The sequence below is a fragment of the Canis aureus genome, chromosome 8 (genome assembly GCF_053574225.1).
Source record: "Canis aureus isolate CA01 chromosome 8, VMU_Caureus_v.1.0, whole genome shotgun sequence".
Classification (NCBI taxonomy): domain Eukaryota; kingdom Metazoa; phylum Chordata; class Mammalia; order Carnivora; family Canidae; genus Canis; species Canis aureus.
In genome coordinates, this window is record NC_135618.1 from 44284710 (window position 1) to 44298386 (window position 13677).

A 13677-nucleotide genomic window follows, 5' to 3' on the forward strand; every position below is an offset into this window, starting at 1 on the left:
GTAAAGGTGTGGCACAGACACAAAGTGGAATATCACGCAGCCAGAGAAAAGAATGAAATCTTGCCATTTGCAATGACACGGATGGAGCTACAGTGTGTGATGCCGAGTGAAATTAAGTCAGAGAAAGATAAATACCCTATGATCTCACTCATGGGCAGCATTTCAGAAACAAAACACACGAGCAAAGGAAAAGCAGAAAGAGACAACCCCAGAAACAGACTGTTAACGATAGAGAACAAACCGATGGCTACCAGAGGGGAGGTGGGGGAGGAGGAGGATGAGAGAGTACACTTACGATGACGAGAAAATAAAAATAAAATTTAAAAAAATAAAAATTAAAGCTTCTCCCCCCCAAAAATAAATCACGTCTAAGTATAAATCTTTTTTTAATTTTTATTTATTTATGATAGGCACACAGTGAGAGAGAGAGAGAGAGAGGCAGAGACACAGGCAGAGGGAGAAGCAGGCTCCATGCACCGGGAGCCCGACGTGGGATTCGATCCCGGGTCTCCAGGATCGCGCCCTGGGCCAAAGGCAGGCGCCAAACCGCTGCGCCACCCAGGGATCCCTAAGTATAAGTTAAAAAAAAAATAAAAATTAAAGCTTCTCCCCCCAAAAAACTAAATCATGTGTAAGTATTATAAATTTAAAAAAAGTAAAAATTAAAGCTTCTCCCCGCCCAAAAAATAAATCACGTGTAAGTATAAGTTTTTAAAAAATAAAAATTAAAGCTTCTCCTCCCCCCAAAATAAATCCCGTGCAAGTACAGTTGCCATTTCCTGGGTGCTCGCAGCATGCCGAGGATGATGCTAAGTGCTTTCCGAGCATTATTGTGTTTCCCCTTTCCGATTCAGAGAAGCCCAGCATGGGTTGCAGATGTGAACCAGCAGCTTTTTCTCTCCCCAACGCATTCAAAACCTAGTGGGGGAGACGGTAAACAGGTCTTGACAACCAGAGTCACAGGCGCTCTGATGGAGAGAGCTGGAGGAGGGGGAATCCAGGAAGGCTTCCTGGAAGAGGTGACCCCAAGTAGCCTAGCCCCTGGCCCATAGCCTACAGTAGGATCCTCGTGGCCCGACGTGCAGGTCGGTCTGTGCCAAGCCTCGTGAATGGCGAAAGGCGCAAAGTCCCAGGGCTGCAGGTCTAGGCAGGGTACCCGGCCCCGCCCCCCGCGCGGCTCCGCAGGTGGGCGTGGCCACGGCGCGGCGGCGGCGGAGGGGGCGTGGCCGCGCCTGCGCAGACCGCCCACAATGGCGGCCGCCTGAGCCCGGCGGGGAGAGGCCTCGGCCGGACTCCCTCCTGCAGCCCGCGGCGGGTAAGCTCCCGGGACAGGCAGCGGGATGGGGACGGTGCAGGGAGCCTCCTGGCCGCGGCCTGGCCCTGACGCCAGCCCCCACTCGGCCTCGCTGTCCCCTGCCGACCCGGGCCGGTGGGAGACGGGGCCGCGCCGCCTTGCAGGTTTCGGTCCGGGGGTCCAGGCCGCCCCCGGGTCGCGGACCAAGACGGGAGGGCGAGGCCGGAGAGGGACTGCCCTGTGGGCGGCACTGAGGGAGGCGGCGAGACGGGAGGGGTCCCCGCAGCCCCCGACTCCGGGCGCCGAGTCTGCGCAGGGCTCCCGCGCCCCGGGCCGCCGTCCCTCCGCCCCTCCGCCGCCCCGACCTCCCTCGCACCTGCCCCGCCGCAGCCGGTTCCCCGCCGCAGCCCCGCCCCGCCGCAGCCCCGCCCCGCCGCAGCACCTGCCCCGCCGCAGCACCTGCCCCGCCGCAGCCCATTCCCCGCCTTAGCCCCGCCCCGCGTCGGCTCCTGCCCCGTGTCAGCCCCGCCCCGCGGCAGCCCCGCCCCGCGGCAGCACCTGCCCAGCCTCAGCCCCCGCCCCGTGTGAGCCCGTAGCAGACGTGCGCCCAGGGCCCCGTTGGTGAATGCGTGAGTTGACCAACACCTGGCAAAGGGAAAGCCTGGGAGGCCGGGAGGTCTTCTAATCCACAAATAGGAGACCCTGACTGGGGGGCCCGAGGGGAGAAAGGATGAGCCTGGCCCCCGACAGCCTTGGAGAGGCGAGCTGCTGCGGGATGAGCCTCAGCCCCAGGGAGGCCCATCTGCAGGCTGGGGGTCCATTCCCCCCCTCTCCAGAGGCGCCCGGACTGAAGCCATCCAACTGTAGCATTCCCAGAGACTCTGAGTCAGCTGTTCCTAAGTAGAAACACTGGCTCTTCTTGCCTTTTTCCACCCTCCAGCACACTCTCCAATAGTAATTACTTTTTTTTTTTTATTTTTGTTTATTCATGAGGGACACAGAGAAAGGCAGAGACACAAGCAGAGGGAGATGCAGGCTCCACGCAGGGAGCCCAACGTGGGACTCAATCCCGGGTCTCCAGGATCATGCCCTGGGCCAAAGGCAGGAGCCCAACCGCTAAGCCACCCAGGCATCCCTAGTAATTACTATTGCTGCAACAATTGACACTTACTGTCGTTACATGTTGGCCGTTTAACTCTGTCCTGAACCCTAAAACCGATGGTCTCATTTAATCTTCACACAGGCGGGGGGTGGGGGGGGGCAGGTAGGTACAAGACACTACTGTTCCCAGATAACTGGTCCTAGGAGAAGCCCTCTAAAGGGATCCCACTTCCTGGTTCTCAGTCGTAGGGTACATTTCTGGGAAGCCCGGGTAGTTTGAATTTTAAAACTAAAAATTCAACCAGAAATGAAGAATTTGAGTTTGATTTTTTTTTTGTCTATGTTTAAAAAGAGTTAGTGTCGAATTATAATATTATGCTCCTTCGTGGGATGTGATTTTTCCAACGAAATTGCACTATAGCAAGGAACAGCAAGCGTCCTTTGGTTGTGTTTGACTTTCAGAGCGTCGTCACAGAGGATCTTTTTTTTTTCTTCTTCTTCCAAAACTGTATGTGGAAGTCCTCAGGATATCTTTCAGCCCTGGGAGAGCCACATCTACCTTTGAGACATTTATTCCTGTCTTTGGATCCAGCCTAACTGTTCCAGACCACATTGGTTGAGGGCTTTTGCCTGAGGAAGGAGCATTTCTCCTCCATCGCTTTCACTGGCACTGTGAAATCCTACATCATTTTACTAGATTCACAGCATCACTTCTCAATCCACTTACTTTGTGCCGGCTTCTGGTGTCAAGTGAGAAAGCCAGCATGGAGGCTGATTTAACAAGGGATCAGCTTTTCCACAAAAATTTTTTGTGGGGGGACACCTTTGGCTTCCCCATGGCACATCCTTAAAGGTAGGAACTCTAATTAGGTGCGCTCAGACTGTGAGGACAGCCCAGGTTACCGTAATCCCACTTTCCAATTGAAGAAATATAGGCCCGAGAGGTTTCATGCCATGCCTAGGACACACGGCTAGTGCATGCACCTACCCAGGTAGGAACAGCTCCTGTAGAAGGTCAGGGGTTATCAGCAGGTTTGGGCCAAACGCACCTGAAACCAGCCCAAGACAAGGAGTTAACAACTGCTGTGGGGCCACAGACTCTGCTCAGTTCTTTATGCCCCGGGCACCCTGTAAGGTGAGAATATAGCCTAGAGGTGAAGAAACAGGTCAAGAGAGGTGAAGTGATGTCCCCCAGGTCACATGGCGACGATTCAGAAACAGGTTTACACCCACTCCGCCAGCATCCCAGCCCATGGCTGTGTGTTGCTGCCATGCAGTGAGGCAGACGTTTAGTTGCAGAGGGAGCCTTCCTGTTTTGACCCCTTTGCCTCAGAGGTAGTTTCCGCAGCCGTTGGCTGTGTCACCTGCATAATCTCTCACATCTGTACCTCACGGGTACAGTGATTCCCTTGGCTGCTTTATCTTTGAATCTCCGCTTGGTGGCTCATTCTCTTTCTAATTTAAAAAGAATGCTTTAGGGGCACCTGGGTGGCTAAGTCGGTTGGGTGTCTGCCTTCAGCTTGGGTCATGGTTCCAGGGTCCCGGGATCAAGCTCCATGTCAGGCTCCCTGCTTGGCATGGAGTCTACTTCTCCTTCTCCCTCTGCTGCTCCCCCTGCTTGTGCTCGCTCTCTCTCTCTCCCCCCCCCATCAAATAAATAAGTAAAAACTTATTTAAAAAAAAAAAAAAGAATGCTTTAGAGCAACAAGGGTATTTGGGCAGTTGAAGTCAACTTCTAGAATTAAAAAAAAAAAAAAAAAAAAAAACCTAAAGGAGAAATAACTAAATGCAAAGCGTAAATTGTGATTGAATACTGTTTTAGGAAAAGCCAGCTATAAAAGCATGAGAAATGGAGAAAGTTGGCTATGGACAGGGTTGGGGTTTTAAATGGTACAAAGAAATCTTAGGTTATCTTAGATCTGCTACTGATCTTGTGGTTATATGACAGCATGTCTTAAGAGAAAGACAGTATGGGGCACCTGGGCTCAGTCGGTTTAGCGGCTGCCTCCGGCTCAGGTCATGATCTGGGAGTTCCAGGATGGAGTCCTGCATCGGGCTCCCTGCTCGGTAGGAGTCTGTTTCTCTCTCTGCCCCTCACCCCACTCATGCTCTCTCTCTCATTCTCTCTGTGTCTCTCAAATAAATAAACAAAATATTTAAAATGGGAGAAAGAAACTGTAGAGAAATTTAGAGATAAAATGTGGTGTCTAGAATTTCCTTTTGGTTCAAGGGAGCAAAAACCCAGGTAGACAGATCAATTGACCCCATATGAGAAGGTGTTGATGACCACTGGATCTAAGCAGTGGGTATATAACAGTTTATTATGTTATGCCCTCAACTTTCTTGTCTCTTTGAAAATTGTCAAATGCAAAAAGTAGGAAAAAATTAAAAGTGAAGGAAAACTTTATCAGTATAAATGGAAATCTGGATCCTTTGCCATAAATAAAAGACTCCTGTGAAACTGAACACACTGTAAACAGAATAACACAATTCTAGCTGGATTCTTTTCCCTTGCAAAGCCTCCGAGACTTTCTCCTTTGAAAGAAAGGAGAGAATCCTTGAAAAATTGAGAGAATCAGAAAAGGGAAGCATCTTCCCCCAGAGAAAGTTATTTACTACCGGGTTGGAGAGTATTTACAGTGCTCCCCTTTGGGACCTGCTGTCCTGAGGACTTGATCTTGCCTTCCAGGTGCTGCTGTCCCATGATTAACGTGGAGCCCGGCCATGGTAGCTGGCCCCTACCCCAGCCATGGACGAGGTTACGTTCAGAAGTGACACTGTGCTCTCAGATGTCCACCTCTACACCCCAAACCACAGGCACCTCATGGTGCGGCTGAATGGCATGGGGCAGCCCGGTAAGGTCCTGCAAGTGTGCAGAGGGGCCCAGCACCCTGTGGATCTGTTTTGTTTTCTACTTTCTCATATTCTTCTTTGGGGGGAAAAGATCAGCAAGTTTACATTGTTCAGCTGCTACTCTTGTTGGGTTGAGTAAACACCTGTGCTTTCCTGAGCACCTACTCTGTGTAGGGTGCGGGGAAGTGGATGGCAGTGGTGGGCAGGACCTGCTGGGAGTGAGAAGGGAACAAGCCAAGCCCTGCCCTTGGGGAGCCTGTTGCCCAGTTTGGGCTCCTTTTGCCCCACCCCAATTCAGGCCCCTCTGTCACTTGGCTGGATGCCTCCAGCTCCTCCCACCAGGGCTCCTTGGCTCTGCTCTGCACACCTTCCCCTACTCATCTCCCCAGCATCCAAGGGGATCTTTTAGAAATGTGACTCACATCAGCGCCCTGATTGAGACCCTCTGGTGTCTCCCTCTTGCTATTAGAATAAAATTGGACTCTTCACCCTGGCCTGTGAGCCCAGGCTGACCCAGTGTGTTCACACTTGCCTTTCTGTGCTCTGTTCTGTTCCTCACACACTGCATGCACTTCTTCCCTTCCAGCCCTGACTCCACATGTCTCCTCACACGGGCCCTCCCCAGCTTTGACACCCTGTTTCCACTTGTGATGTGATTAATACTCCTCTTTCCCTCATGTCCCAGTCTGGGCCCTGAATTCAGAAGCCTGAGATTCATGGATGGATCATTGCCCAGCCTGGGTCAGATAGCCAGGGGAGAGGAGGACTGCAGCCCAGGTCTATCCCCTCTATCCCTTGTACCTCCACCTCCAGCCCACCTGTCTGGAACACATACTTGTCCCAGTAACTTTCCAGCCACAGATGGGGGAGGCGGCATGGTGTCCTTGTCCTGTCCTCTGGGCTGGGTCTGTGTCTTACCTTGGCCGTGTCAGAAGCTGTGTGGCCTCGTCAGCTCCTTTCATCCCCCCAAGCCTCTGTGTCCACGTTCATAGGGTGGAGCTGGCACCACTGTCTTCATAGCGCAGGAAGGGTTAGGGTGATGGAGGCCGAGCACTTTCTCTATAGATGCTCGTCAAATGCTAGCTGCTCTCAGTGAGTGGCCCCAGCTTCTCGGCTGAGTCAAACGGGCTTTTTCTGTGGGCATTACTATGCCTGGCCTTTAGAACTCTGTCCCAGTGGAGATCTGGATTTTCTGCAGGGAGGAGACAGCCCGGAGATACCGTGTTCGTCTTGCCTTTCAGTTTTCCTGTCCCAGTTCAAGCTTCTGTGGAACCGAGACTCTCAGACAGACTCAGGGGCAGAGGGCGGCAGTCATGGCACGGTTCCCGCTGAGGACACGCCCCCACGTGGGTCGGGCAGTGCCAAGCCCCCTCTGGGGAGTGGCTGCAGGATTGACACTGGCCAGGAGGGTGTGGGAGCTCAGCTGGACGAGGACGGGGATTTGGACGTCAAGAGGAGACCCCGGGCTGCTACGGACCCCGAACCAGCAGGGCTTCCAAGAGACAAGGTACATCCCACGATTCTAACGCAGGAGGAAGATGACCCCCTGGCAGACGAAGCACAAGAGAGCAGCCCCCACGATATCATCAGAATAGGTAAGTACAGGCAGGCTGTGTTCTAGGCCATTCCATTGGGGGTGGTGCGGAACTCACTCCAGAACCCTACTCTGTGTCTTTCATGGATTACCTCTCTTCCTCACGGCCTTTCCAGGGATGAGCGTCCCCATTTCACAGAGGCAGGAGCTGCAGCTCAGAGAGGTTGAGGAACATGCCCCAGGTCACACAGCCAGTCAGTGGCAGAGTGGCGATTTGCACCCGGGTTTGCCTGACACCGCAGCCTATGTTTGTATGTCACGTGATCAGACCATTGGAACGTTCTGTCCTGGGGCGGGGAGGTGGAGGGGGCATGATGACTCTTTTCACTCTCAGCCTTCACTTGATTAGCTTCGCTGAGCAGGGAATGGCAGACTTGGGTATTCTATACCGAGGGCTTGGTCTCTGGTGTGTGTGTGTGTTTGGCGTCCTGGGAATTTACCTTCCTGACCTTCCTGCAGGCTGAGAACAAAGTCCCACAGCAGAGGGCCAGGGTATGGCCAGGTTCCTGGCCTGTCCATATCACAGACCTCGTGCTGAGGCCCTTCCTTCAGCATGCTGTCACTCCTGCCCGGCCTGAGGGAGCCAAAAGGCAATTAAATGCTCAAGCTCCAGGGATAACCCCGGTTGTGCCGTCCCCGCTGGAAGGTGTGATGTGAGGGACCAGATCTTGGACTCTGGCGCCCTGCAGATCTGGGCTTCAGCCCACTCCACCCCTCACGAGCCAGGTGACCTTTGACCCACAGAGCCTGTCCCGTGTTTGCACCCATAAACGGGGTACAGAATACTGCTCTCTGGTGATCATTCGGTAAATAACGCCCAGTATGTGCCTGTACCGAGCCTGATACAGAGTCGACCCCAAGCAGATGTCTGTCTCCTGACAACCATTTTCCTCTGACCCCACAGACCAGGCCATTGTTTTCAGGTTATGGACCCATCTAAGGAGCCGATTAAAAAACACCCGGAGGGGAGGGGCGCCTGGGTGGCTCAGCCAGTTGAGTGTCTGACCCTGGATCTCAGCTCAGGTCTTGGGTGAGTTCAAGCCCCATGTTAGGCATGGAGTCTGCTGTAAGAAAACAAAACCCAGAGGGGAGGAGGATGTTTTTTTCCAAATCATTTGAGAGAATTGTCAAAACCCTATAAAGGTTTTCCATGGACCTTCTAGGAATCCATAGATCCAAGGTTCAAAATAAATTATGATCATTTCCTGGAGAAAAGACAAAGAAACTGAGACCCAAACAGAAGAGAAAGAGGCAGGGTTGGAACTCAGATTCTGAGTCCTGTGCCTCTTCCCTTGACTCAGTGAATTGGGTAAGTCCCTTAATCACTCAGGACTCAGTTTCCTTGTCTGTAAAATAGGTATAACTACTTCCAGTTATAAAGAACAAAGAGATGGCTCCCATAGAGCTTTAGCACAGTGCCTGGCACATAGTAGCTATTCAGTCAGTGTGATCTGCTGTCAGCTTTAGTCCCTGGGGTCTGCTCTAAGTGAGGAGACAAGATACTGGATGAGAGAGAGTGGGGTCCCTGCAGGTCCAAAGACCCTATCCTGATGGGAGCAGGATACAGACCAGACTCTTAAACAATCTTCCTCACCCGGTTTGCTAAGCTTGGTCTCTCACGGGTATAATCCTGAGGCTGGGAGGAGGCCCACCCAGGGGATGGTGCATGGTGGGGTGCAGAGACTGGGGAAGGGGCCGGCTGGGGCAGCTGACACCGAGGGTCTGGAGCAGGGCTGGAGAAGCAAGGACCCTGAGGAAGCCGCTTCACTGCCTGCTCTCTGCTGCAGGCGCCTTCACCACAACAGGCAGGTCCTCCCCACCCCCAATGATCCATGGGCACCCTTTCAGGTCCCACTCTACGCCTGCCACTTCCCAGCTCTGCCCACAGGCCACCTGCACCACCTCCGTCAGCCTCATTTCCTCACCTGTGAGGTAACACTCAAGCCTGTTTCACTGGTGGTTTTGAGGATTAAATGACAGGTTAGGGGATCCCTGGGTGGCGCAGCGGTTTGGCGCCTGCCTTTGGCCCAGGGCGCGATCCTGGAGACCCGGGATCGAATCCCACGTCGGGCTCCCGGTGCATGGAGTCTGCCCCCCTCTATCTCTCTGTGTCTATCATAAATAAATTAAAAAAAAAAAAAATTAAAATAAATAAATAAATAAATAAATAAATAAATAAATAAATGACAGGTTATTCACAGAGCATTTGGCATGGTGCTAAGCTCAGAGAAAAAGTGCTTTCCCTATAACTTCTACAAATGCCTCAGCTTCAGTATCTTCATCTGTAAGTCGAAGCGGTGGTAGCTATTTCACAGGGCTGCTGTGACCCATCAGGAACAGCCTGCCTGGCCCCAGGCCTGGCTGGGGGACATCTCTCCACTAAGTGTTTAGTGAGTTAACTCTGTTGTTGGTGGACATGTTTTTATTCCACTTTCAAACCAGGTAGACAGGTACGTGTTGGGCTTCAGGAACCTGAAATCCTGAGGGGAGTGTATTGTACTAAAAGTGACCTCTTCCGAGCCACCAATATCCAGTCCAGCCAAGATGCTGGTGGACAATGCCTCAGTCATCTTCTATTTAAGGATCAGATTTTAAGTCTCCATGCAGGGCAGAAATCTTGGGTCAGATTTATCATGGAGAAGCCTGCAGAGCAGGGGCCCAGGTCCCCAGGAAGACTACACATGGCCGGGTTTCTCCCCTCTAACCTGGGGACAGATGGCTACTGCTTCCGTTGAGCACCAGACAGACAGGTTTCCTTCTGTTCTGGACCCCACTCAGCTTTATCTTTAAAGATTTTATTTATTTATTCATAGACACAGAGAGAGAGGCAGAGACACAGGCAGAGGGAGAGGGAGAAGCAGGCTCCATGCAGGGAGCCCAATGTGGGACTCCATCCCGGGTCTCCAGGATCATACCCCAGGCTGCAGGCGGCGCCAAACCGCTGCACCACTGGGGCTGCCCCCCACTCAGCTTTAAACAGGACTCTGTGAGATGCTGGTATTTGAGAGCTCAAGGGTCCAAAAACAAGGGCCTTCAGGCTGCCCCCCTCTCCTCGTAGGGCAGACCCTCACAGACAAAGTGTGCACAGCACCACCCGTGCTGCTTCTGACCCTGCAGTTCTCCTCTGCCCTTGGCCCCTTCTCCTATTTGTCACAAGCACGTGGTCTGATCTGGGCAACTCTGACAAGGACACAAAGCTACCCCACCGTGCACGTGTTGGGCATGTTTTAATTTGATAGCCATCGCCGTCTTGCTTAAAAATACCAGGGCTAATTCTTCTTTAACAGCAAGGATGTTTGCCACGTTCCTTTTTCTGTTTGGTCTCATATTTCTGTTCTCTCCCCTGCCCCCCACACCACCATCAGATTTTGTCTTAATACGTTTTGTGCTTGAGAATGCTTCTTACCATAGTTCACCTAAGAAAGGACATAAATTCCAGCTTACTTTGCTAACATCTGGTGTGGTTCTAAGCAGAAGAAATACTTGGAATGCACTGTGAGTCTTGTCAGCATAGAGACCCAGACAGCACAAATACGCTGGGACTGTAGTGCCCAGTCACGGGACATAGTAGGGTGGAGGGCGGGGTGTGTGTTTGGCTGGATTGGGCCAGGACGTGCAGTGACCCTGGTCTTCGGGCTGTGGGGCAGAGCTTCCCTGTTATCCAGGCAAGCCTCCGTGCCTGGCCTGGGAGTGCTGCTCACACACTGTACTCTCCCGACTGTTGCACGGCCCATGTTCCTGCCACCCTGCAGAACGCCCAAGGCCAGCGCTCATCAGGCCATGTTTGCAGATTGCCATGCACCTTGTCTGTCTTGTGTCCTATCTGTCCCCATTTTCATGGTGGCCCTTTCTCTTTTGGTTTCCATCCTGTCCAGAGCACACCATGGCCACCCCCCTGGAAGATGTTGGCAAGCAGGTGGGTAGGTCCTGTCCACTCCCTGTGGCCCCAAAGGGTCTCCTCAGAGCCTCACGTCGGCTGTCATTCCTTGTCCATCTCACCCCCAGGTGTGGCGGGGTGCCCTGCTCCTGGCAGACTACATCTTGTTCCAACGGGACCTCTTCCAAGGACGCACCGTGCTGGAGCTTGGGGCGGGCACAGGGCTGGCCAGCATCATCGCGGCCACCGTGGCACGTACCGTTTACTGTACAGGTAGGCCGCCATCCCAGGCTAAGGGGAGCAGTCCCTTCACAGGGCGTGTCCTGACTGTGTCAGAAAGTGAGGGGGAACAGCTGGAAATTGGGCCATCCCAATTGGGTGTGGTTGATTTTGCCATCCCATTCCGCTGGTTCTCTCCTGGGTTGTTTTCTCAATAACAGCAGGATGGCCCAGTGCGCCCGCAGGTGCAGGAGCACTTACACGGCAGGAGACATCGCTGTCCTGCTGACACCACCTCTCACACCCTGTGAAAGCACGGGTGGCTCAGAAAACCAGGATGGATACGCCTTTTATAGGCTTGAAAACAGGTGTACATTTTCTTCCCAGTTATAGACATCGTGCCTACTTTATTTTTTTTTTTAAGATTTTATTTATTTGAGAGAGAGAAAGAGTGAGAGAGAGCATGAGCAGGCGAGGAGAGGGAGAAGCAGGCTCCCGCTGAGCTGGGAGCCCAATGTGGGACTTGATCTCAGGACCCCACAATCATGACCTAAGCTGAAGGCAGTCGCTTAACTGAGACACCCAGGCGCCCCAAGAAATTGTGCCTGCTCTTAGTGGAGACTTGTAGGATGGGAAATCAAATTGACTCATACTTTTACAATCCCCAGATTTGTTCAGCAGTATGCAATTTATTCAGCGCCCACTCTATGCCAAACACAGTCCTAGATGCAAGAGATCCAGGAGTAAATAACAGAGTCGCTGTCCCCCAGGAGCTTTAGAACCATTACTTTCACTGTTTGTGTATGGTTTTTAATCATTTTTCCTCTTTTTCTTTGAGTGTGTATACTCCCAAATAGTAGCTGAAATCAGATTGTGTATTCATTGCTATATGTTGCCAAAAACGTGGAAAAACATTTCTTTGAGAGCGTTTTTCAGAGTCATCAGAAACTTTTTATAAGTATGACTTTTAATGACCAGGTACTATCTCATCTCTTTTTTTAACCATTTTCCTGTGTTTGGGCATTTTTGGTTGTTCCCATGTGCTTTGGAGTTTTTGTTTTTCTTTTTGCAACGTTGTCAGGTGCACCATTGTGCGATGATCCTCAGACTAGGTGTGAAGCAGGTGTGACCCTTTTTAAGCTTTTGATACATATTGCCAAGTGATTTCTTTCTCAGTTTTTTATTTTGAAACAGTACTAGGCACACATAGAAACTGCTAAAATGGTACAGAAAGTGCCATAGACTCCTCCTCTCCTCCCCTCAGTGATGGCATCTCATGTACCATAGTTCACTGATGAAACCAGCAATTTGATGCGGGCACAGTGCTCCCAACTACACCCCACTGGCCCATGCGCTTTTTCAGCTTTTTCCTAAAGAGTGTACCAGTTCGTAAGAGGGTAGGATTTCATCAGGTAAGTGTCCCTGCACTTTAAATCTTCAGTGTCTGCTAGGCAGAAAGGGGACATCTGCTGCTCTGGTTTGCACTTCCTTGATTCCTAGTTCCCATCCCCATGGCACACGTCTTTTGCTTCTGAGACAGGAAAGGGAAGCTAGGGATCACCTATGATGCCGGCACACTTTCCAGATACTCTGCATTAGCCACTGGCCAGGAGTGTACAGGGCAGGCCCCCGGTTCCACTTCATGCCAAGGTTCACATAAATTGTCAACAAGTACTTCCCAGAGTCATGTTATCATGCAACACCCAAGAGCTTTACCCTGTGCCTGGTGCCCAACAGCAGCACAGAATCAAATTGTCTTATCTTTGAGAGGGAGGTTTCCTGGCACAAAGAAGGGAGCTTGGATCTACATGGCACATTATTGTTAGCAAAGCCTTGCACGTGCTTCAGTGCCCACTCATAACTTCACAGTGACCCCAGGCAGTAGCCGGGGCACCTGTCCCCATCCATTGTCCAGATGAGCAGACTAAGTAAGAGTAAAGTCAGGTGGCTGGCCCCAGGTTGTACACACAGCTGCTCACACTATGGGTGGGCAGGGCCCCCGTGGTTCAGACTGTTTTCCATGAAGCATAGGGAGGGGCCAGCAAAGGGATAATTTGGGGGCAGCTCCAGGGCTCTGGTCTCCCACTGCTACTTGGCCAGAGGTGCTCCTCTCTTGTATGTTTTATGTGTTAGAACCCCACAGAAGATCTGTTTGGACAAAAACTCCCATAAAGACTTACAAGCTACTGTCAGGCACACACCACCAATATTCTCTCCCCAGTGGCCCCGGGAAAGGAATAGGTGTGTCCCTTTGGTGAGCGGGGATCTCCCCGCCCCCATTCAGGCTCTGCAGGTTCCTTGGAATGGAGAGTCCTCAGGGGGTGGCAGGACAGGGTCGGGGCGTCCACAGCTATAGTGGGCCAGCCAGATGTCACTTACACAACGTTCTGTACCTGCCACACATACATTCTCCTAAGTGAAAATCAGATTTTGATAAAATGCCCACACCCCACACTTCATCAGGGATGCAGTATACAGAGTCTCGGCTCTGCTGAAATGAAAGGAAGCACCAGCTCATCAGAGCAGCAGTGGCTCAGGAGACACAGATGGCCGAGACAGCGAATCATGCTCCCAAGAGCACGTCCCCAGCCTGCAGGAACCTGCTGTGTATCTCCATGAATCACATCCAGACACCGCACCTGATTGACACACGCTCAGAACTGGAGCTCTCACCACTTCCCTCTGGACTACACAGAGTCCGTCCCCACCAGCACCATCATCTCTTAAGGGAAAGATCCT

The 13677-nt window shown here is 52.1% G+C and overlaps 1 protein-coding gene across 12 annotated transcripts in view; it reads left to right on the forward strand.

The window, feature by feature from the left end:
* Positions 1 to 1175: 1175 nt before the first annotated feature.
* METTL22 (methyltransferase 22, Kin17 lysine) overlaps positions 1176 to 13677 on the forward strand; it is a 38953-nt gene continuing 26451 nt past the window's right edge. For 9 of the 12 annotated variants that reach the window (XR_013384900.1, XR_013384898.1, XM_077906578.1 and 6 more), the window contains exons 1-5: positions 1176 to 1315; positions 5085 to 5250; positions 6490 to 6843; positions 10718 to 10758; positions 10848 to 10992. Coding sequence is in view for 10 of the 12 variants with exons in the window: in XM_077906578.1 (XP_077762704.1) it covers positions 5145 to 5250; positions 6490 to 6843; positions 10718 to 10758; positions 10848 to 10992 (646 nt within the window). In the remaining 2 variants the exon portion in view is untranslated. Of the gene's footprint in view, positions 1316 to 1805; positions 1924 to 2287; positions 2433 to 5084; positions 5251 to 6489; positions 6844 to 10717; positions 10759 to 10847; positions 10993 to 13677 lie in introns of those variants that run through there. The other 3 variants (XM_077906579.1, XM_077906580.1, XM_077906581.1) reach the window with 3 other exon arrangements.